The sequence below is a fragment of the Hemitrygon akajei genome, chromosome 31 (assembly GCF_048418815.1).
Source record: "Hemitrygon akajei chromosome 31, sHemAka1.3, whole genome shotgun sequence".
In the NCBI taxonomy this organism is placed as follows: Eukaryota; Metazoa; Chordata; class Chondrichthyes; order Myliobatiformes; family Dasyatidae; genus Hemitrygon; species Hemitrygon akajei.
The window spans coordinates 26,329,012-26,351,203 of record NC_133154.1 but is presented as its reverse complement, the minus strand read 5'-3'; the positions used below and the strand labels follow the sequence as shown (position 1 = coordinate 26,351,203).

General features: G+C 41.2%; 1 protein-coding gene across 2 annotated transcripts in view; it reads right to left on the bottom strand.

The window, feature by feature from the left end:
* LOC140719431 (kinesin-like protein KIF18B) overlaps window positions 1-22,192 on the bottom strand; it is a 123,743-nt gene that overhangs the window by 34,605 nt on the left and 66,946 nt on the right. For both annotated transcript variants that reach the window (XM_073034098.1, XM_073034099.1), the window contains 4 exons: window positions 16,012-16,174; window positions 15,406-15,570; window positions 14,754-14,875; window positions 12,235-12,482 (listed from right to left, as the gene is read on the bottom strand). In XM_073034098.1, the coding sequence (XP_072890199.1) occupies window positions 12,235-12,482; window positions 14,754-14,875; window positions 15,406-15,570; window positions 16,012-16,174 (698 nt within the window). The remainder of the gene's footprint in view (window positions 1-12,234; window positions 12,483-14,753; window positions 14,876-15,405; window positions 15,571-16,011; window positions 16,175-22,192) is intronic.

The window sequence follows — 22,192 nt, the reverse complement described above, 5'->3', positions numbered from 1 at the left end:
TCCTCTCTACCTTCCAACTGATTTCAGCAGTATTATACTTTATTGTCACCAAACAATTGATACTAGAGCGTACAATCATCACAGCAATACTTGATTCTGCGCTTCGCGCTCCCTGAAGTACAAATCGAAGTAGATATAATAAAAATTTAAATTATAAGTCATAACTAGAAAATAGAAAAGGGAAAGTAAGGTAGTGTAAGTCAGGTCCAGATATTTGGAAGGTACGGCCCAGATCCGGGTCAGGATCTGTTCAGCAGTCTTATCACAGTTGGAAAGAAGCTGTTCCCAAATCTGGCCGTACGAATCTTCAAGCTCCTGAATCTTCTCCCGGAGGGAAGAGGGACAAAAAGTGTGTTGGCTGGGTGGGTCATGTCCTTGATTATATGCCCACTCTAGCTTTTATGTCGCCAACGACTTCTCTTGTCAGCCAGGGTTGTGTTACCTTTCCTTTAGAATACATCTTATTCTTTGGGATGTATCTATCCTGTGGCTTCCAAATTTTCCCCAGAAACTTCAGCTACTGCTGTTCTGCCATCATGCGTGTTAGTGCTCCCTTCCAATCAATTTTGGCCAGCTCCTCTCTCATGCCTCTGTAATTCCCTTTACTCCACTGTAATACTGATACATCTGACTTTAGCTTCTCCTTCTCAAATTGCAGGGTGAATTCTATTATGATCACTGGCCCCTAAAAGTTCCTTCACCTTAAGCTCTCTGATCAGTTCTGGTTCATTGCACAACACCCAATCCAGAATTGTCTTTCCCCGAGTGGGCTCAACCATGAGCTGCTCTAAAAACCAATCTTGTAGGCATCCTAGAAAATCCCCCTCATGGGATCCAGCACCAACATGACTTTCCCAATCTACCTGCATATTGAAATCCTGCATGACTATTGTAACATTGTCCTTTTGACATGCATTTTCTATTTCCCATTGTAATTTGTAGGCCACATCTTTGCTACTGTTCAGATGTCTGTATATAACTCCCATCAGGGACTTTTTATCCTTACAGTTTCTTAACTCTACCCACAACAAATCTATATCTTCTGTGCTGACAGACTACTGGACTTTAACTTTTTAAAAGACATTTTATCAGAAGTTCACAAAGTGATGTTGGAAATAATTATTCCTTTTTGAAAAAAAAATCATTATTGGATAACACACACAAAATGCTGGTGGAGCACAACAAGCCAGGCAGCATCTATAAGAAAAAGCACTGTCGATGTTTCAGGCCGAGACCCTTCGTCAGGACTCGTCAGGTTCAGGTCTCGGCCCGAAACATCGATAGTGCTTTTCCTTATAGATGCTGCCTGGCCTGCTGTGTTCCACCAGCATTTTGTGTGTGTTGTTTGAATTTCCAGCATCTGCAGATTTCCTCGTGTTTGATCGTTATTGGAGAGGAAGGATTGATAAAGGGGGTTGATAGCAAAAATAATGAAATAGATTGGACCCTGAATTAAACCTTCCTCTACATAAACCTTGATCACTGCATCCATTTATATTCTGAATGATCTCAATGATCTCCCCTCAACGTTCTTAAATGAAAGGACATTATTAATCATGCATAATAAATTATTATCCTATTAACATTTACAGAAGCGAGATATAGATATAGTAGAGGAGCAAAGCAGGAAAACGCAAAGGCATACTATAAAAGGGAGTTTAGTCACAGCAGAGACCGTTGGCTTTTGATGTCTAAAAGGTGTTTTAACAATTTGGGAGTGGCTGCCTCCTGCTTTCAGAAGACCACTATCATCTTGGTATCCAAGAAAAACAGGATAACTTGCCTAAATGACTACCATCAAGTGGCTCTGACATCTACAATCATCAAGTGCTTCGAGAGGCTGCTCATGGCTTGCATGAACTCCAGCCTTCCAGGTAACCTCAACCACTGCAATTTGCCTACAAATTTTCCCCGGCCCTACACTTATTTCTGGAACACCTGGATAGTAAAGGCACTTCCTCAAACTCATCACCAAACTCTGGATCCTGGGAGTTAATGCTTCCCTTTGCAACTGAACGACTTTGACTTGCTAAGCATCAGTAAGGATCAGCAGCACTGTCTACACAACAATTATTCTGAACATCATAACATCCACAAGGTTGTACCCTCAGTACCCCCCCCCCCACTTTACTCACTGTACATTCATGACTACACGGCCAGATTCTGTTCTAACCCCATCTACAAATTTACAGATGATACTACCGTAGTGAGCTAGATCTCAAATAACGTTTACTCAGAATACAGGAAGGGGATAGAGAGCCCAGTGACATGGTGTCATGACAACAACCTTTCCCTCAATGTCAACAAAACAAAGAAACTGGACGTTGACTTCAGAAATGGGGGGGGGGGGGGGGGCTCTGTACACATTGCTGTCTACATCAACAGTGTTGAGGTTGACAGGGGTGAGTTTCAAGCTTCTAGATGTGAGCATTACCAATAGCCTGTCCCTGTACAGTCATGTAGATGTCATGGCCAAGAAAGCTTGCCAATAACTCTACTTCCTCAGGAGGCAAAAGAATTTGGCATACCCTATCACCCCTTACCAATTTTTATCCATGCACCACAGAACACCTTCTATTTGGATGCATAATGGCTTGGTAAGGCACGTGACTGCAATACATTACAGGGAGTTGTGGACACAGCTTAGCACATCACCTAAACAGCCTCCCCTCCATGAACTCTGCCTACACTTCTAATTGCATCAGTAAAGCAGCCACCATAATCAAAGCCCCACCCATCCAAACATTCTCTTTTATTCCTTCTCACATTTGGCAGAAGATACAAAAGCCTGAACGAACATAACACCAAGCTCAACGACAACTTCTGTCCCACGGATATCCAACTCTACAATAAGATGCAATTGTAACTTCACGATCGATCTTATGATCTTGCACTTTATTGCTTACTTGTACTGCACTTTCTCAGTAGCCTTTACACTTTATTTGCATTGTTATTGCTTTGCCCTATTCCAGCTCAATGCACTGTGTAATGATCTGATCTGTACAGACAGTATATAAGACAAGCTTCAAGTTTGTTTATTGTCATCTGGCTACATAGAAACAATCAAATGAAGCAATGTTCCTTTGGGCAATGGTGCACCCACAAAAGATATATATCACACACGGCATATAAAACAAATCATTACCATAAATAAGTTATTAAAATATAATTCAAAATTATAGCACAGCACAGGAAAACAATAAACACTAAAACAATACAGTGAACAAAGACCTCGGGGGGTGGGAGGGTACACAACAATCTCACAGTCTGAGGGAGGAAGCTGTTACCCAGTCTGGCAATACTAATCCTGAAGCTTTTCTTCACCCTTCCTGACAGCAGAGATCATGGGCTGGATGGTAGGGATCCTCAACAATGCTTCGTGCCCCTTGTATACAACACTTCTGGTAAATGACACAAATCGGGGGAGGGAGACACTCAGCAGTGTTTACAATCCTCTGTAAGGTCTTACGGTCTGATGCCTTTCAGCTAGTACCATACGATGATGCAACCAGAAAGGGCACTCTTACACTCCTCAATCTCCTCAGAAAGTATAGATGCTACTGTGCCTTCTTGACTAGTGAGGTGGTGTTCTGTGTCTAGGTTAAATTGTCCATTATATGCACACCTAGGAACTTTGTGCTCTTCACTCTCTCTATGGCAGAGCCATTGACTGAGCAATGGAGAGTGGTCTACCTGTGCCTTCCTTTAGTCCACAATCACCTCTTTTGTCTTGTCCAAGTTGAGACTCTGGTTGTTGTGCTTGCACCATTTGACAAGTCTCCCTACATCCTCTCTCTATGCCCACTCATTATTGTTGCTGATGAGGCCAACCACTGTTGTATGCAGCGTGCACAGCGTCGGGCACAGAGCCCTGGGGGGCACCACTGATCAACGTAATGGAGCTTGAGATGTTGTTGCCAACTCGGTCTGACTGGGGTCTTTCTGTCAAGAAATCTAAGATCCAGTCACAGAGAGGAGTGTTGAGTCCCAACGAGCGCAATTTACCCAGGCTTTGTGGGATGAACATGTTACAGGCCGGGCTGAAGTCGATGAACAACATCCTGACGTATCAGGCATCGTTTTTAAGTGTGACAGGACAGAATGGAGGACCATGGCATCATCAGTGGACCAGTTTGAGTGGTTGGCAAACCAGAAAGAGTGCGATGAGATTTTATACGATCCACGCACTTCATGATTGTTGAAGTATCACTGGACAGTCATCGTTTAAACCATGTGTCTCGCTTTTCACTGTAACTTAGTACATATGACACTAATAAATCTGTACCAAAATATAGCTTCCAAAGTTAGGGATACGGTTAAAAGAGATATCTCATATAGAGGAGTGAGGCAGCAGCAATATAAAAATTAAGTAGGGCCGCTTGTTGAAGTGCCAGATTACTTCATGATGACTACAGTTGGAACTACTTTTGACAGAGATCAAATTTAAATAATACTCCATGATAATAAAAAAATTAATATTTCTTCAGAATTATGAACCGTCAGTCTATTCACCACACCATTTCATTTCAATCAATTTTAAGATTAGAACATGATTCCAGGCTTTCTTTTGGTCTAACAGATGGTCACAGCCAATGTCTTCCTTGAAGATCAAACTATCAAAGGTTCCTTTTATTATCAAAGTATGCATGCAGAATACAACTCTTGAGATTTGTCTTCTCCAGATAGCCATGCAATATAGGAAAACCATGAGAGTCAGTGAAAGAAGGGACATCAAACCCCCTCCCACACGAAGAAGAAAAAGAAACAGAACTCACAAACCCCAAACATCCCAACCACTCCCTCGCACAAAAGTAGATCACCCGTCAGGACACGGCAGCTAAAACATCAAACCTCTAAACACCATGCAAAAAAAGCGACAATAATATCAAACCCCAAAATTCTCTCGCACACAAAAATCTAGCAAGTTGCCCACAAGTAAAAACACCGTCCCAAACCCCACCCAAAAAAATAAAATCGCCCACCCGCCAATCAGCAACAAGAAAGAAAACACAGAAAAACTGAAGGAGACCAAAAGAAACTACAGGCCATACCAATAATCAAATATGTCTCAAAATTTCGAAAACTTCCTCCATCAGTGAGAAGAGAGCGAGCGGTCAAACTCAGGTCCCATGGCCTCTCGACCTCCAGCCCAACCCATGAAGAGCAACCACCGACCCTACACTGCCTCCCAACTTCCAGCCCAACCTCCCTTGCATTTGCCTTTATTTTTTCACTCCTCTTAGGCACTCTGATCAGTGAGAAATAGAGTCGATCGTGGCCCCGTGCCACGTCTCTGATCTCCTGATTGAGACCACTCATGCTCGCGGTCCCCTCCTGGAATTTTCGTGCAGACAGCAGAGCGCTGGATTACTCGACTGAACTCTAAGTCACAAGGTACAACTGTTTCCAAAACACAATTAAGATAAAAAGACTAAGTAAAAAGTGTAGAAAAAGTGAAATAATTGACTGTCTGGAAGATGTCATAGAAACATAGAAAACCTACAGCACAATACAGGCCCTTCAGCCCACAAAGTTGTGCCAAATATGTCCCGACCTTAGAAATTACTAGGCATACCCACAGCCCTTTAATTTACTAAGCTCCATGTACCTATCTAAAAGCCTCTTAAAAGACCCTATCGTATCCGCCTCCACCACCGTTGCCAGCAGCCCATTCCACGCACTCACCACTCTCTGAGTAAAAAACTTAGCCCTGACATCTCCTCTGTACCTACTCCCCAGCACCTTAAACCTGTGTCCTCTTGTGGCAACCATGTCAGCCCTGGGAAAAAGCCTTTGACTATCCACACAATCAATGCCTCTCATCATCTTATACACCTCTATCAGGTCACCTCTCATCCTCCATCGCTCCAAGGAGAAAAGGCAGAGTTCACTCAACCTATTCTCATTAGGCATGCTTCCCAATCCAGGCAACATCCTTGTAAATCTCCCCTGCAATCTTTCTATGGCTTCCACATTCTTCCTGTAGTGAGGCGACCAGAACTGAGCACAGTACTTTAAGTGGGGTCTGACCAGGGTCCTATATAGCTGCAACATTACCTCTCGGCTCCTAAATTCAATTCCATGATTGATGAAGGCCATTACACCGTACGCCTTCTTAACAACAGAGTCAACCTGCGTAGCTGCTTTGAGCGTCCTGTGGACTCGGACCCCAAGATCCCTCTGATCCTCCACACTGCCATCGCTACATTCTGCCATCATATTTGACCTACCAAGATGAACCACTTCACACTTATCTGGGTTGAACTCTATCTGCCACTTCTCAGCCCAGTTATGCATCCTATCAATGTCCCACTGTAACCTCTGACAGCCCTCCACACTGTCCACAACACCTCCGACCTTTGTGTCATCAGCAAACTTACTAACCCATCCCCCCACTTCTTCATCCAGGTCATTTATAAAAATCACGAAGAGTAAGGGTCCCAGAACAGATCCCTGAGGCACTCCACTGGTGACCGACCTCCATTCAGAATATGACCCACCTACAACCACTCTTTACCTTCTGTGGCCAAGCCAGTTCTGGATCCACAAAGCAATGTCCCCTTGGATCCCATGTCTCCTTACTTTCTCAATAAGGCCTGCATGGGGTACCACTGGTCTATAATTTCCTGGGCTATCTCTACTCCCTTTCTTGAATAAAGGAACAACATTCACAACCCTCCAATCCTCCAGAATCTCTCCCATCCCCATTGATGATGCAAAGATCATCGCCAGAGGCTCAGCAATCTCCTCCTTCACCTCCCACAGTAGCCTGGGGTACATCTCATCTGGTCCTGGCGACTTATCCAACTTGATGCTTTCCAAAAGCTCCAGCACATCCTCTTTCTTAACATCTACATGCTTAAGCTTTTCAGTCCGCTGCAAGTCATCACTACAATCACCAAGATCCTTTTCCATTGTGAATACTGAAGTAAAGTATTCATTAAATTCCTCTGCTATTTCCTACGATTCCATACACACATTCCCACTGTCACACTTGACAGGTCCTATTCTTTCACATCTTATCCTCTTGCTCTTCACATACTTGTAGAATGCCTTGAGGGTTTCCTTAATCCTGACCGCCAAGGCCTTCGCATGGCCCCTTCTGGCTCTCCTAATTTCCTTCTTAAACTCCTTCCTATTAGCCTTATAATCTTCTAGATCTCTAACATTACCTAGCTCTCTGAACCTTTTGTAAGCTTTTCTTTTCTTCTTGACTAGATTTATTACAGCCTTTGTACACCACGGTTCCTGTACCCTACCATAACTTCCCTGACTCATTGGAACATACCTATACAGAACTCCACATAAATATCCCATGAATATTTGCCACATTCTTCTGTACTTTCCCATGAGAACTTCTGTTTCCAATTTAAGCCTCCAATTTCCTACCTGATAGCCTCATAATTCCCCTTACTCCAATTAAACGCTTTTCTAACTTGTCTGTTCCTATCTCTCTCCAATGCTATTGTAATAGAGACAGAATTATTATCACTATCTCCAAAATGCTGTCCCACTGAAAGATCTGACAGCTGACTAGGTTCATTTCCCAATACCAAATCAAGTACAGCCTCTCCTCTTGTAGGCTTATCTACATATTGTGTCAAGAAACTTCCTGAACACACCTAACAAACTCTATCCCATCTAAACCCCTTGCTCTAGGGAGATGCCAAACGATATTTGGGAAATTAAAATCTCCCATCACGACAACTGTGTTATTATTACACCTTTCTAGGATCTGTTTCCCTATCTGCTCCTCGATATCCCTGTTACTATTGGGCGACCTATAAAAATCACCCTGTAAAGTTATTGACCCCATCCTGTTTCTAACCTCCACCCACACAGACTCTGTAGACAATCCCTCCATGGCGTCCACCTTTTCAGCAGCCTGAGGAATGGTTGCTTTCTGGCACCATCTTGACCTGAAGCTCAATGCAGTCATCTCTGATTTCCAAACGAGATGTCAGGAAGATATTGAGGAGGGTGTATCAGGATTAGCTATCCCTTGTAATCTGGTTGAGGCAGCCATGCCAATTAAATGCATGGATTTGCACTGGAGTCAATGCAAACAGTGAGCCACTCGGAGCACACACCCGTCTGTGTGCTATATTCACATATGAACAATTGACACAATTTTCTTAAGTAATTAATTGCAATGCAAGCATTTTGTTCATGCACCCTTAGAGGTATTGAATAATTTTTTCTCAAGCCTTTCATGTAATTTCAATTCCAAAACTGGTTTAAGAATGAGTCATGTGATAACCAAGTGATATTAAGCATGGTTTTAAGTGTTATGGTTTTGCAAAATGCAGTAGATGGTACAAATTATTCACTAAAAGAACATTATAAATGTTGCCACATTTTGACATGAATTACATCATAATTTTCAAAGTAAGTAAATTTTAATATTTGGAAGTAAATTTGAGTAAGTTAACTTGGGGAATGACTTAACTGGGGAAAAAATCTTTAAGCATCAACAAAGTCACTATCTTTGCACAAGTAACATAAATAATTAAATCTCTATCAGTTTTCCTTATGTTGCTTGTATGGTTTGTACAAAAAGTGACTGAAAATTATAAATGAGTTATAAAGCTGAAGTAATTATTACCTGTTGCTGCAATGCATGTCTAGACTTAATGCCAACTTCAATTAGTTGTAAAAACACCTCTCCTGCTGTCAGGTTATGGATTTTAAGGATCTAGATTAGCTACAATAAATAATTACCTCAGCATTGTTAAATTTTAAAATGTTATAAGCCTTTACGGAAAGTAGCTTTCGTTTTTAACAGAAAACAGATTTCCCACTTTTAAATGAGAACCAATTTGCTCTTCAGGTTTATGGTTGACCCTCACAAATTTGTTATACAAATTCAGAACCTGTATAGTGACTATCTAGAAAGAAAATCTACCCTGTGATTACCGTAAACTGTCACAGCATGATTCCAGCTAGTTACTGATGCATACGCTTCTTACTTGGCTGTGATCAGCAGGGCAGATATGCATTAATCAGATCACAAATATATTGGGTCCTTAAACTCAATAAACACTTTTGGAAGAGATTCAATTTTAGGCAATTAGAAATATGATTGATCAGGCAGCTAATCTGAACAATTATTCTAGTTAGTCCCCACCCCCATACACTCTTTATCTATTACCTCAGACACTGCAATTCACTATAAACACTTCTTCAAAGTTCCAAGTAAATTTATTATCAAAGTATGTACAGTGCCTATAAAACGTATTCACCCTCCCCGAAGTTTTCATGTTTTATTGTTTGACAACATTGAGTCATTGTGTCAAAGTGAAAACAATCTCCACAGTGATCTAAATTAATTACAAATATAAAACACAAAATAATTGATTGCATAAGTATTCACCCCCTCCAAGTCACTATTTCATAGATGCACCTTTGGCAGCCATTACAGCCAAAGTCTGTGTGGATAGGTCTCTATTGCTTTGCACATCTGGACACTGCAATTTTCCCCCCCTTCTTTACAAAACTGCTCAAGCTCTGTCAGATTCTATGTGGATTGTGAGTGAACAGCCCTTTTCAAGTCCAGCCACAAACTCTCAATTGGATTGAGGCCTGAACTCTGACTTCGCCACTCTAGGACACTAACTTAGTTGTTTTTAAGCTGTTTCTGTGTAGCTTTGGCTCTATGCTCGGGGTCATCATTTTGCTGAAAAACAAATCTCTTGCCTGCAGTCTGCATCAGATTTTCCTCCAGGATTTCCCTGTATTTTGCTACATTCATTTTACCCACTACCTTCACAAGCCTTCCTGCAATGAAGCATCCCCATAGCATGATGAAGCCACCACCATGCTTCACCGGGGTGGGAGGATGGTGTGTTTTTGATGATTCGCTGTGTTTGGTTTACACCAAACATAGCATTTAGTCTAATAGCCAAAAAGCTCAATTTTGGTTTGATCAGACCATAGAACTTTCTTCCAGCTGACTTCAGAGTTCCCCACATGCCCACTTTCTCTTTGCCACTCTCCCATAAGGCTGTGAAGCACCCATGCAGCAATTGTTATATGAGCAGTCTCTCTGTTCTCAGGCACTGTAGCTGGTAACTACAGAATATAGTATTAATGGTAAGACTCTTGGCAGTGTGGAGGATCAGAGGGATCTTGGGGTCCGAGTCCATAGGACGCTCAAAGCAGCTGCGCAGGTTGACTCTGTGGTTAAGAAGGCATAAGGTGTACTGGCCGTCATCAATCGTAAAATTGAATTTAGGAGCTGAGAGGTAATGTTGCAGCTATATAGGACCCTGGTCAGACCCCACTTGGAGTACTGTGCTCAGTTCTGGTCGCCTCACTACAGGAAGGATGTGGAAGCCATAGAAAGGGTGCAGAGGAGATTTACAAGGATGTTGCTTGGATTGGGGAGCATGCCTTATGGGAATAAGTTGAGTGAACTCTGCTTTTTCTCCTTGGAGCGACAGAGAATGAGAGGTGACCCGATAGAGGTGTATAAGATGATGAGAGGCACTGATCATGTAGATAGTCAGAGGCTTTTTCTCAGGGCTGAAATGGTTGCCACAAGAGGATACAGGTTTAAGGTGCTGGGAAGCAGGTACAGAGGAGATGTCAGGGGTAAGTTTTTTACTCAGAGAGTGGTGAGTGCGTGGAATGGGCTGCCGGCAACGGTGGTGGAGGCAAATACAATAGGGTCTTTTAAGAGGCTTTTAGATAGGTACATGGAGCTTAGTAAAATAGATGGCTATAGGTAAGCTTAGTAATTTCTAAAGTAGGGACAAGTTTGGCACAACTTTGTGGGTCGTAGGGCCTGTATTGTGCTGTAGGTTTTCTATGTTTCTAACTTCTCCAAAGTTGTTACAGGTGTCTTGGTGGCTTCCCTCACTAGTCCCCTTCTTGCACAGTCACTTAGTTTTTGAAAAAGACCTGCTCCTGGCAGATCTACAGCTGAACCATATTCTTCCCATTTCTTGATGATTGACTTAACTGTACTTCAAAGGTTATTAGTGACTTGGAAATTTTCTTGTATCGATCTTCTGACTTGTGCTTTAATAATAACCTTTTAGTGGAGTTTCTTGGAGTGTTCTTTTTTCCTTCATGGTGCAGTTTTGCCAGGATACTGACTCACCAACAGTTGCACCTTCCAGATACAGGCATATTTTACTACAGTCAATTGAAGCACCTCGACTGTACACAGGTCTCCAAAAACAGATCTCCACTTAACTATTTATGTGACTTCTAAAACCAAATTACTGCACCAGTGATGGTTTGGTGTGCCATATTAAATGGGGTGAATACTTATACATTCAATTATTTTGCGTTTTATATTTGTAATTTCTTAAGATCACTTTTTTTCACTTTGACACAAAAGAGTTTCTTTCTGTTGATCAGTGTCAAAAAAGCCAAATTAAAAAACCACCATGATTCAATATTGTAAAACAACAAAACATGAAAACTCCCGGGAGGCGGTGAATACTTTTTATAGGCAGTGTTTCTGTTACCATATACTACTCCAAGATTAATTTTCTTACAGACATTTACAGTAGAACAAAAAACATACAATAGAATCAATGAAAAACTACACACAAAGACTGTCACACATTAGGGTTTACTTAAAACCACTTTTTATAATGCTTACATTGTAAACATGCTGGTATTTATGTATTTTATTTCTTATCTATACTTTCACCTCGTATTTTTATATAATTCTTTTTTCCTTTATCACTATTTTTTTTTGTTGCATGTCATGCACTGACCACCACATTGCAGCAAATTCCTAGTGCTTGTAAAAGTATACGGTGAATAAAGTTAATCTCTGATATGAGCCTTGGTTGATTTTCCTACTACACCTCTGAAAATATTAAAATTAAGTTAGTTTAGATCATGAATTGAAGCTTGGTCTGTCCCTTCGGTGTAAGCGAAGGCTAGCAAGCCTTCATTTGGTCCTGCAGTTAAGACAAGCAAGGCTGAAGTGAGTGCAAAAAGGAACAGTATTTCTGACATCTGAGCTGTCTGTTATTGATAAAAATCAATAAACCCAGTAGTAAATGCTCATTAAAAAATCTTTAAGAAATTTACAAGAATTAAATTACAAGTCAAATGCAGTTCATGTCAAATCGTGAAAAACACTTTAAAAATGTTTTTTAAAAAAGCTTTTTTCCCAAATGAAAGTAGGTTCTAAGGAGACAAATTCTGAAGCTCTAGAAACAATTGTCTGAGTGTCCACTTACATGACAAAGCAAGAAGTAAACAGCTTACCAGTGGATTCAAACAGGTTCTCTGGTAGAAGATGTAGTTCAGAAAATGTAGCAAGAGCTGTTACTTCTGAATGCTGATTTGCCTTGGATTCCTCTGGGCTTATTTGGTCTGCCCATAAGACTGCCTTCTCTCCTCGTACAAGACGTTCCAGCTCACTGAACTGTGATACCGTGTCTTCAGTTGCAAGGTTCGCTTCCCTCAGCATGTCAAACTGCTTCCGGGCAACCTGGAGCAGGGTGGTCACTAACCTGAAATTGCAAAAAGAAGCAAAGCACTTTAACTTCCTTAGGAATTGTGATTGCCACTTACTTAGCCCATAGAGCAAGAGGACTTTCTCCCTGGAACAGCCTGATCTGGATTCAATTTTGGCTAGTAAGTGTTTCCAGTTCTTAAGCAACCAACCTTCGTTGAGATGGAGCGACAGTGAAATACTCTCCTTTCTTTTAGTAAACTTTCATCAGCTAATACTTGATGGCTTCAATTTAACCATGAAACGCAGCTGCCATACAACTTATCATTCTTATTATCCTCCCTTTTCCCTTTTGCACAAATTGCTCCTTCTGTTAAAGTACTTTAACAGAATTATCCTGGGAATGAAAGAGTTAATGTACAGGTGGTGCTTGATGGCTCTGGGCCTTTACTCACTGGAATTTAGAAGAATGAGGGGGATCTCACTGAAACGTTGAAAGGCCTAGTTAGAGTGGATGTGGGGAGGATGTTTCCCATAGCGGCTGAGTCCAGGACAAGAGGGCACGGCTTCAGAATACAAGAATGTCCTTTTAGGACTGAGATGAAGAGGAACTTCTTTAGCTGGGGGGAGATGAATCTATGGAATTCATTGCCACAGATGGCTGTGGAGGTCCAAGTCATTGGATATAGTTAAAGCAAAAGAATGGGGTGAAGAAGGCAAGGAATAGAACTGAAAGGGATAATATAACAGCTATGATGGAATGGTGAAGCAGAGTTGAAGGGCTGATTGGCCAAATCCTGCTTCCACGTCTTATTTAAAGCCCTTCATAGGATTTCTTAAATTCTTTGTTTCATTGCTTTTTAAATGGTCTTTTATCAGAAATACCTGTGCTTTAGCCACTGCTGAAATAATTTGCCTGTTCACTCTACTTAGGCTGCTGATCACACTATTATCTGCATTTGATTCAGATTTCCAGTGGCTGCAGTTTTCATGTTACATTGAGTCTGCAATGCCCTGAAGCCTATTCTGAATGTACTGGTAACACACAGAGGGTAACCAGCCTCTGCAGTGAGGAAAGTCAGCTTGTGACAGTCAGGACATAAATCCTTCATCAAGGCAAAGATCCTGGAAATCCCTTCAGGTTGTGGTGCTCTGTGACATTAGCAGAGTTCAGAGAGAAGACAGAGATCAAAAGTGTAGCCATGTTCATGGAAGAGATAGAATATAATAGAATAACTATAGGCACTATAATTAGTTGTTTGGCTCAAAATGTAAGCATTGAACATCAAATCCAATGGATCAATGAATCAAAGACACACAAAGAACTCTTTCCAAGCTATTCCCAGTTTGCTGAAAGCATTGCACCACCAATTGCCTGTGCGGTTATACTAGACATGAGAGACTGCAGATACTGGAATGTGGAGCAGCAAGTAAGATGCTGGAGGAACTCAGCATCTACATAGAGCAATGGATAGTCCATGTTTCAGGTCAAAATCCTTCATCTCGGGATACAGATTTCAACAGTACTTGCTGAGGAATCAGTGCTTCCGTCGTGATCTGAAACTATGAAATCACAATCAAAAATACCCTAGCTCGAGAACATTAATACTGCTGGCTGTGGCAGAAACAAATTCACCTGCCTCCGAATGCTAAAGGTGACACAGTCAGCCCATAAACCAAATAGAAACACATCATCATGACAAGTTCAGATGTTTGACAACCTGGTGAAAGTTGACATCTTATTTGCTGCTTTGGAAATTACCTTTGTGCCGCAGCTATGAAGCTGGTACAGCTAAGTAAGAGACACTTTGCTCCTCTGTGTCATGTGTAAGTGATGAAGTGTTGAAATCAGCACTGTACACAGCCCTGTCCCAATTACAGGGTGGAGGAATCTGGTTCTGAATTACATGCTTGTTTTGACAGTTCTCATTCCAATTTCCACACCATTTACCTCACCACTTTCAGCACAAAAATAATGGGTCTTAAGTAACATGCAAAGAGTGAGATTTGGTATATGAATCAGTCCTCAAAGCATGCTCAATCTTGTCCTCTGTTCATGTGCACACAAACAAAAGCATACAACAGATCATAGCTGAAGTACAGGATGTCTTTCTCCCCTTCCCTTCTTTGTATGAAGACAAATTCCCAGCCTAACTACCCATTTTAATTGAAGATTAACTGACTCAGCACAGTACAGAGATCAAATCCAGCACATTCCCCAAATGTATGACTTGGTGCATCACACATTTCATGGACAAATGTTGATTCAGCCACAATAAAAGAGCACAAACTGGATTTATTTGTGTTAACAAATGCATAAGCTTCTTACTTTTCTGTCTGTCGACTGTCTCGGTCTTGCAAAGTCATCAGGCGTGTCACATAATCACCATGTTGCTTGCTATTGCTCACTTCAGCCTTCAACATAAGGTTCTGCATGCTCAGTTTCAGGATCTGTTCCATAATAAATTATTCAGAAGAAAAGAGGACCATTTACAAACTAACACAATATAATCCTTATGGTGACATTTTACCCCATCACTTTGTGAACATCAAACTGTTTTCCCACAGGTTCTAGTTTCCATCGAGGGGCAAAAAACTGTCTGGAATCTGGGTCAAGATCTTCTCCAGAAACTGTTGTTATCACTGCTTGTAATTAGCTGGCAGGTGGAATTGCAGAGGTTCCCAGCTTTGGTGAGGTGTACTTCCAGCACAGCTGATTAAATCTTTCAACATAAGTTAACAAGGCTGAACCATAACACTCAATACATGCCCTTTAGATTTTAAAGACACTGTAGTCTGTTGCAGCTTAGTCAACTTCAATAGAATAACATTTCCAGAAATTTTGTACCAAAGTTATTTTACAATTATTTTAAGGTAAAGCAATCGAAAAGAGGAAAGGGTTACTAAAATTTGTTTAACATAGATATTATGCCCAGAAGGATGAGGCTGAGACACATTCCAGAAGCTAATTTCTCCCTTACCTGAGGGAATGATGTGGTTTTACCATCTGAACCAATTTTAGTTCCCAGCTGAGAAATGAGATTCCCATTCTCCTTGAGTTTCTCTTCGACTTGCTGCATTTTCTCCAGCAGATGGTCGCGGCGACGGCTAGAAGCTGCCTGGCTGCGTTCAAACTTACAGGAAGCCTGTCCAATTAGGAAAAGAACTCTAGTGAAAGGTAATTGGTTTCTACGTTACATTGTTATCTCACATTTCTTGCCTCAACAGAATTCTAGATGAACCAAATGCACTGCATTTTCCATAGCTTTGAAAGCAATAGTGAATTTTGAATGTCTAGCTTGAGGAACAGACCCTTCAGCCCACAATGTTGTGCTGAGCTAATTAAAGTGGCAATTAAATGTCAGTTTGTAGGCAGGAATTTTTATAGCTTTGTCTGTTTATTGTTAATCATATTAAAAAATATATGAATGTGAGAAAAACTTTAAATCTTCTGCATTCAGACTATATGCAGCTTCATTATTATGTCCCCACAGAAACCATCCTAATAAACTATTCACCTAAACCACCAAATTATTCAGACCCTGGCGTCAAATTGATCTGTACCAATTTAAAATTAAGCCTCTTACCTGTTCCAACTGCTGCTCGGTACACAATATTTTAATACGTTCTTGGTCCCGCAGACGGAAAAAAGCCTTCAGATCCATTTCTTTACTGCGAGTTTCCAGTTCGAAGTAGTCCTTCTGAATCAGTTGGCGATTGGCGAAAGCATTTCGCAAAGCTGCCTCCAAGCTGAACACAAAGATAAGGAATGGCTTGAATCAGGGATTTAGCCTTTTTAAAATGGTGCATGTTTCTGCCCAGTTGAATTTTTCTAGAATTGTGCACTTGATTTATTTTTCATTTTGTAAAGTCAAACACAGATGGATTAGTGACATTTTCTTGGTCTTTGTGGACCAGGTAGGTCGGCTTAGAAACATTTTTCTCATAATTTTGTTAGATTAAATCAATGTTTAACATCTTCACCAAAATACAGTAGCACATACAGCAGCCAGCCCATCTGTACAAGACACAGGGAAGCAGACATTCTGGAATTACATGGAACTGCTGAAGTTATATTTCATTTTTGATCATCCTCTAGTAGTTCATGAACAAAACTTGTATAAGTATCAGCTTCAGCATTGTACAACAGGGAGGAGAAAGGAAAGATTAAAGATTAGCTTTATTTGTCATGAAGCATACAGTGAAATGTATCATTTCCGTCAATGAGCAATATGGTCTGATGATAAGCTGGGGCAGTTTGCAAGTGTCTCCATTGGTGCCAGAAGCATGGAGCATGCCCACAACTTACTAACCCTTACCCGTACATCTACGGAATGTGGGAGGAAACCGGAGCACCTGTAGGAAATCATGAGGTCATGGGGAGAACATACAAACTCCTCACAAGCAGCGGCAGGAATTGTACCCAACTTTCTGGTTGCTGGCATTCTAAACTGTTATGGTAACTACTAGGGGATAGACCGAATGAATAAAGATATCATAAACTGATGCATTTCACTTGAATATCTGTCTGCAGGCAAGTCAGGACCAGTCACAAATGACAGTTCTTGGTTAAACTGACCAACAATCACTTGAGGTTCAGACTTGAAGGCGACACAAAATGGCAAGGGCATTGATTTTCTTGCAGAACACACTCTACAGGAGGAAGTTGGCGGGTTGAGCAGCATCTGTGGGGAAAAGAATTGCTGACATTTTGAATCGACACTCGGCATCAGGAATGAGAATGGAAAATACACATTGTAAAGAGAAGGGGAGGGTCAACAATTCCTTCCCACCTCCACAGACACTGCTCAATTTGCTGAGTTCCTCCATCAGTTTGTTTTATGCTCCAGATTCAAGTATCTGCAATATTTTGTGTCAGTATATTTTATTCCAGTGACGTACTTGGTCAAGTTTAATTATAGGAGTAGACATACTGATGATACTAGTAGTTCCAGAAGAGGGCACTAGCAAACAATGTGACCAAGGATGACATCCACCAGAAGGTTCATGAAACTATTTCTTACACTTCTTTTAAATCTTTTTCTTTCAAATGTAGTTCTGCTACTGTTGAAGCCTGTCATCTACATTTTGGTGGTGCATTTCCGAGTGATCTGGAGCTTTGCTGTCTCCGAGGGGATTCTGTGAGACTTCGAGTAAAGCATGCGTCCTCGAGGCCAAGAAGCCTAGAGACAGGGCAAAAGCCTGTGATCGACTCAATTTCTCACCAATTAAAACACCAAGGAAGATTAAAATCATCGAGGCGAGTGGGTGTTCAGCACCATCTAGCAGCCTCTCGCTCACTGCTGCTGGAGGAAGGTGTCTACATGTGACAGTCTATCTCTTTCTCTCTCCCCCTCTCACTTGCTGCTCCCAAAGGAAGGTCCCTGTGTTAGAATGGTCTCTCTTTCCTCTCTCTCCCTCAATGCTGTTGGAGGATGATGCCGGAGTCCTGGATAATGTGCAAGGTTTAAATGACACAGTTTGTGGACTGGACTCTGTAGTTCAGGTAATGATGTTTCTGGTCACTCCTTTTTAGTTGCTATTTTGGGTGATTTTGATCGGGGCGGACTGCAAATGACGAACACGGTGGAGATGATGTGGTTGCCAATCCACACTAATTGGGGTCTGACAATGAGAAAATTGAGGATCCGGTTGCACAAGAAGGTACCAAGGCCCAGGTCTTAGATCTCAGTCATTAGTTTTGAGGGGATGATCGCTTTGAACGCTGAGCTGTAGTCAATGAAGAGCTGTTGAAGCATGAATTTTCATTATCCAGATGTTCCAAAGTTGAGTGAGAGGCAATGAAATGGCATCTGCTCTTGATTTGTTGTGACGGTAGGCAAAATGGAGCAGATTCACTCTTCAGGCAGGAGTCGATGTGCTTCATGCCCAACTTCTCAAAGCACTTCATCACTTTGGATGCAAGTGCTACAGGACAATTCCTGGACACTGGTATGATTGATGCCTGCTTGAAGCCAGTGGGTACGTCAGGCTGCCAAAACAAGAGGCTGAAGATGTACCGTGGATAGCATTCTAACCAGTTGCATCACAGCCTGGGACAAAGCCTCTGATGCGCAGGATTACAAGAGGCTGCGAACTCAGCTGGTTCTATCTTAGGCTCAACCTCATGAGGATATCTTTGAGAGGTGGTGCCTCAAGAAGGAGGCATCTATCATTATAGAACTTCAACATCTGGAACATGCCCTCTTATTGTACCTACCATCAAGGAGGAAATACAGGAGCTTCTTCCCCTCCACCATCAGAGTTCTGAGCAGTCTATGAACACTCCTCATTACTTGTTTTTTTATACAACTCCAGGCAGTGCATTTCAAACAACCACCACTCTCTGTGTAAAAACTTGCCCTGTATTTATCCTTTGAACTTACCCCCTTTCGTCTTAAACGCATGCCCTCTGGAATTAGACAATTCAACCGTGGGGGGAAGAAAAAGTTACTGGTTATCTATCTATGCCTCCTATAACCTTATAAACCTTTATCAGACCAACCTCCATCACTCCTGAGAAAACAACCCAGCCTCTCCTTATAGCACATGCCCTCTAAACCAGGCAGCATTCAGGTAAACCTCTTCTGCACCCACTCCAAAGCTTCAACATCCTTCTGTGCTGCCCAGCAATCCCCTAATTTAAGCCTAACCTAATCACAGGACAATTTACAATGAGCAATTAACCTACCAATGGGTACATCTTTGGACTGTGGGAGAAACCTGAGCACCCAAGGAAAACCCCCATGGTCATGGGGAGAAAGGACAAACTCCTTACAGAGAGCAGCTGGAAATGAACCCAGGTCGCTGCTTCTGTAAGGTGTCGTGCTAACCACTACACTATAGTGATGTGACCCAGCCAGTTTTATAAAGCAGCAACATAACACTGTGATTCTTGAACTGAATTCTTCAACTAATAGAGACTGTTTTACAGGTTTTTTTTTCTTCATTGCTTTTAAAATTAACATTTGTTTGTTGTTGTCTGAATCTACTGACTGAGTAAGCATGTTTTTGTGGTTTGTGCACTTGACAAACAAGATTTGGAGAGAAATCACAAGTTACTTCATTCATTCTCCTGACATTTCCTTATCCATCAATATAATTTCTCGTGGTCTCAGAATACAAGGAACTCACATTAACTTCGCTGATTACATGTCTGTACAAGCTATTGCAACTTGATGTTTATGGTTGTTGTTAAATTAGTTTTGCATTCTTCTTTGTCTTTCTTTCTTTAAGTCATGGTGCTTCCTTGCCATCATCTAGATGTTCCCATCTCTTAAGCTTATTGTCTTTTTGGCAACATTCTAAGCCTTTTTCTTTCATCCTAAACTGTCTTTAAATTCTTTTGTTGGCTACAATTGCATTTTCCTTTCCTATTGGGTTTTTATGTCAGAAAGAAGAGCTCACTGTCTGAGAAGTGTGAACTGAAGGGTCCTTGTACATAAAGAATGTACAGACCACAGTCATCTTACTCGCTGAATTGTGGTCCTGGGTATCAAAAGGAAAATGACAAATTCCTGCAAAGGCTGTCCGGCAGCTGTTCGGAATTTCAAGTTTCCCTGCACATTTCACACTGTTGAACAAACATACTTTACAAAACAAGGGGGGTGGAAAGGAATGTATCTCAGGTTCCAGCTCTTACTAGCTACCCAAAAATTTGCAGCAAGACAATGATCTGGGGGGGAGAGAGAGAGAGTTTTTTTAAATAGGTACAAATGGGAGTTAAAAAAAAAATTTTGCATTCGCATTTGCCTGTCTTTGGCCATTAACCACTGCATGTTATCAGCATGTTTGAGGTTATTTGGAAACATTACTAGCAAGTGTAATCTAATTCTGGAATACAAAGACGACAGGGAAAGAGTATGCAACAGCTTGAATGACAGACCTCATTGAAGAGTGTACGCTACATTACTACACTGTGTATTTCTATCCAACCCACAACAGGCACACCTCAGCCTAATGACATTTCCCCAGGCTCAAAATGCCATCCAAATAGACATTGTCTTCAAAGAGATCAAATGTGCCATTTTCCATAGAGCCACACATTCCAGTAAAACCACTGCATTCAACTAAAAAGAATGGGATAATCTCTTATTTGGTGTGACTGTATTTGAAAACATTAGGTTCCTTACTACGCGGGTACCACACTATTCAAGACTTTTATTAGGGCTCATTTTACACGAGTTTGGAAAGAATTTATTATTCCTCATTGTCACGGCTGCCATTATATGCCTCAAATATCAATAAAGGTTACAGCAGTCTGGTGGGTAAGTTATTGAATTAGCATTCAGAAATATGGGCCACTGATTCAGAGACACAATTCAAGTAATTAAGTCAATATGGAACTTAAAATAAAGGCTTATCTCAGTGACTATAAATATGAAACCACCAGATTGCTGCAAAATAACAAGCCTTGCAGGGAAGGAAATCTACTGTCCTTACCAGATCTAACCTGCATACATCACCAGACTCACGAAGATGGTCAACTCTCAACAGCCTCCTATGTTTAAGGGCACTTAAAGGTGTACAATAAATAGCAACATTACTAGAAACATCCATATGCCATAAATTACTCGCTATTTTCTCTCTCTGTACAAGATGATAAATGGAATAGATTGAGTAGATCTGGCTATGAAACATTTTCCCCAGGGCAGAAATGGCTAATATAATTTCTAGGTGATTGGAAGAAAGTATAGCGAGGATGCCAGAGGTAGCTTGCTTTATTTTATAAAGAATGGTCAGTGTGTAGAACATGCAGCCAGGATGGTGGTAGAGGCAGATACATAGGGGACATTAGAAACCCTTTGATGGGTATATGGATGATAGAAAAATTGAGGGCTATGTGGGAAGGAAAGGTTAGATTGATCTGAGAGTAGGTTAAAAGGTTGGCACATCATGGGCTGAAGGGCCTGTACTCTTCTATGGCTTACAGCTGGTGTGATCAGCAAAACTACTGAATTCCTGCCTCTAGCTGGTCTTACATTAGTTAATGGTGGGATGCTAACTCCAGGAAAATCCAGACTGAATCCATACTGGACTGTAGTAGCCTGGCAAGCAGCCTTGCTCACTGGATGGAATCCAGGAAAGTTATATTGGGGTTGGCACTGACTATGCAAGACTAGTATTTGACTAAGTTGCCAAACTTTTAAAGCTTTAGTTCTGCCAGAATTAAACAGAGTAACTGAAAATGCAGGACATCATTTACCATCAACCTGATAGGGAACAAGTATTGCAAAGGTCTTCCTCCACTGGGGACACTTACCAAGGCAATTATTATCATTAAGGATCCCACCCATCCATCCAGCATCCTCCTTGACACACTACCACCAGGCAGGAGTCTCCGATGCATAAAAACAAGATTGGTCAGGATGGATAACAGCTTCTTCCCTCAAGCCATTAGGCTTCTGAACTCCCCATCGCATTCAAAGTGTCATCAGTTAATTTGCATTGTACCCTACAATATTTAATTTATGCACTTTAGTTTGTTTATCTATACATAATTAACTTGTAGATTTAATTCTTATTTTCCTAAGTTATTGTGTGTTATGTGTACTATGTTTTACATCCTAGTCTGGAGAAACATTGTCTTATATGGTGGTATACATGTATATTGTTAAAATACAATAAGTGACTTGAAAATATTACAAATGCTGGAAATCCTGGAGGATAATGAACAAAATACTCAAGACAATATGCAAGTCAATTAAACACCTTTCACCAAGCAGAAAACCAAAGGTTCATTTATTAACAAAGCATGTTTCCCTGCAC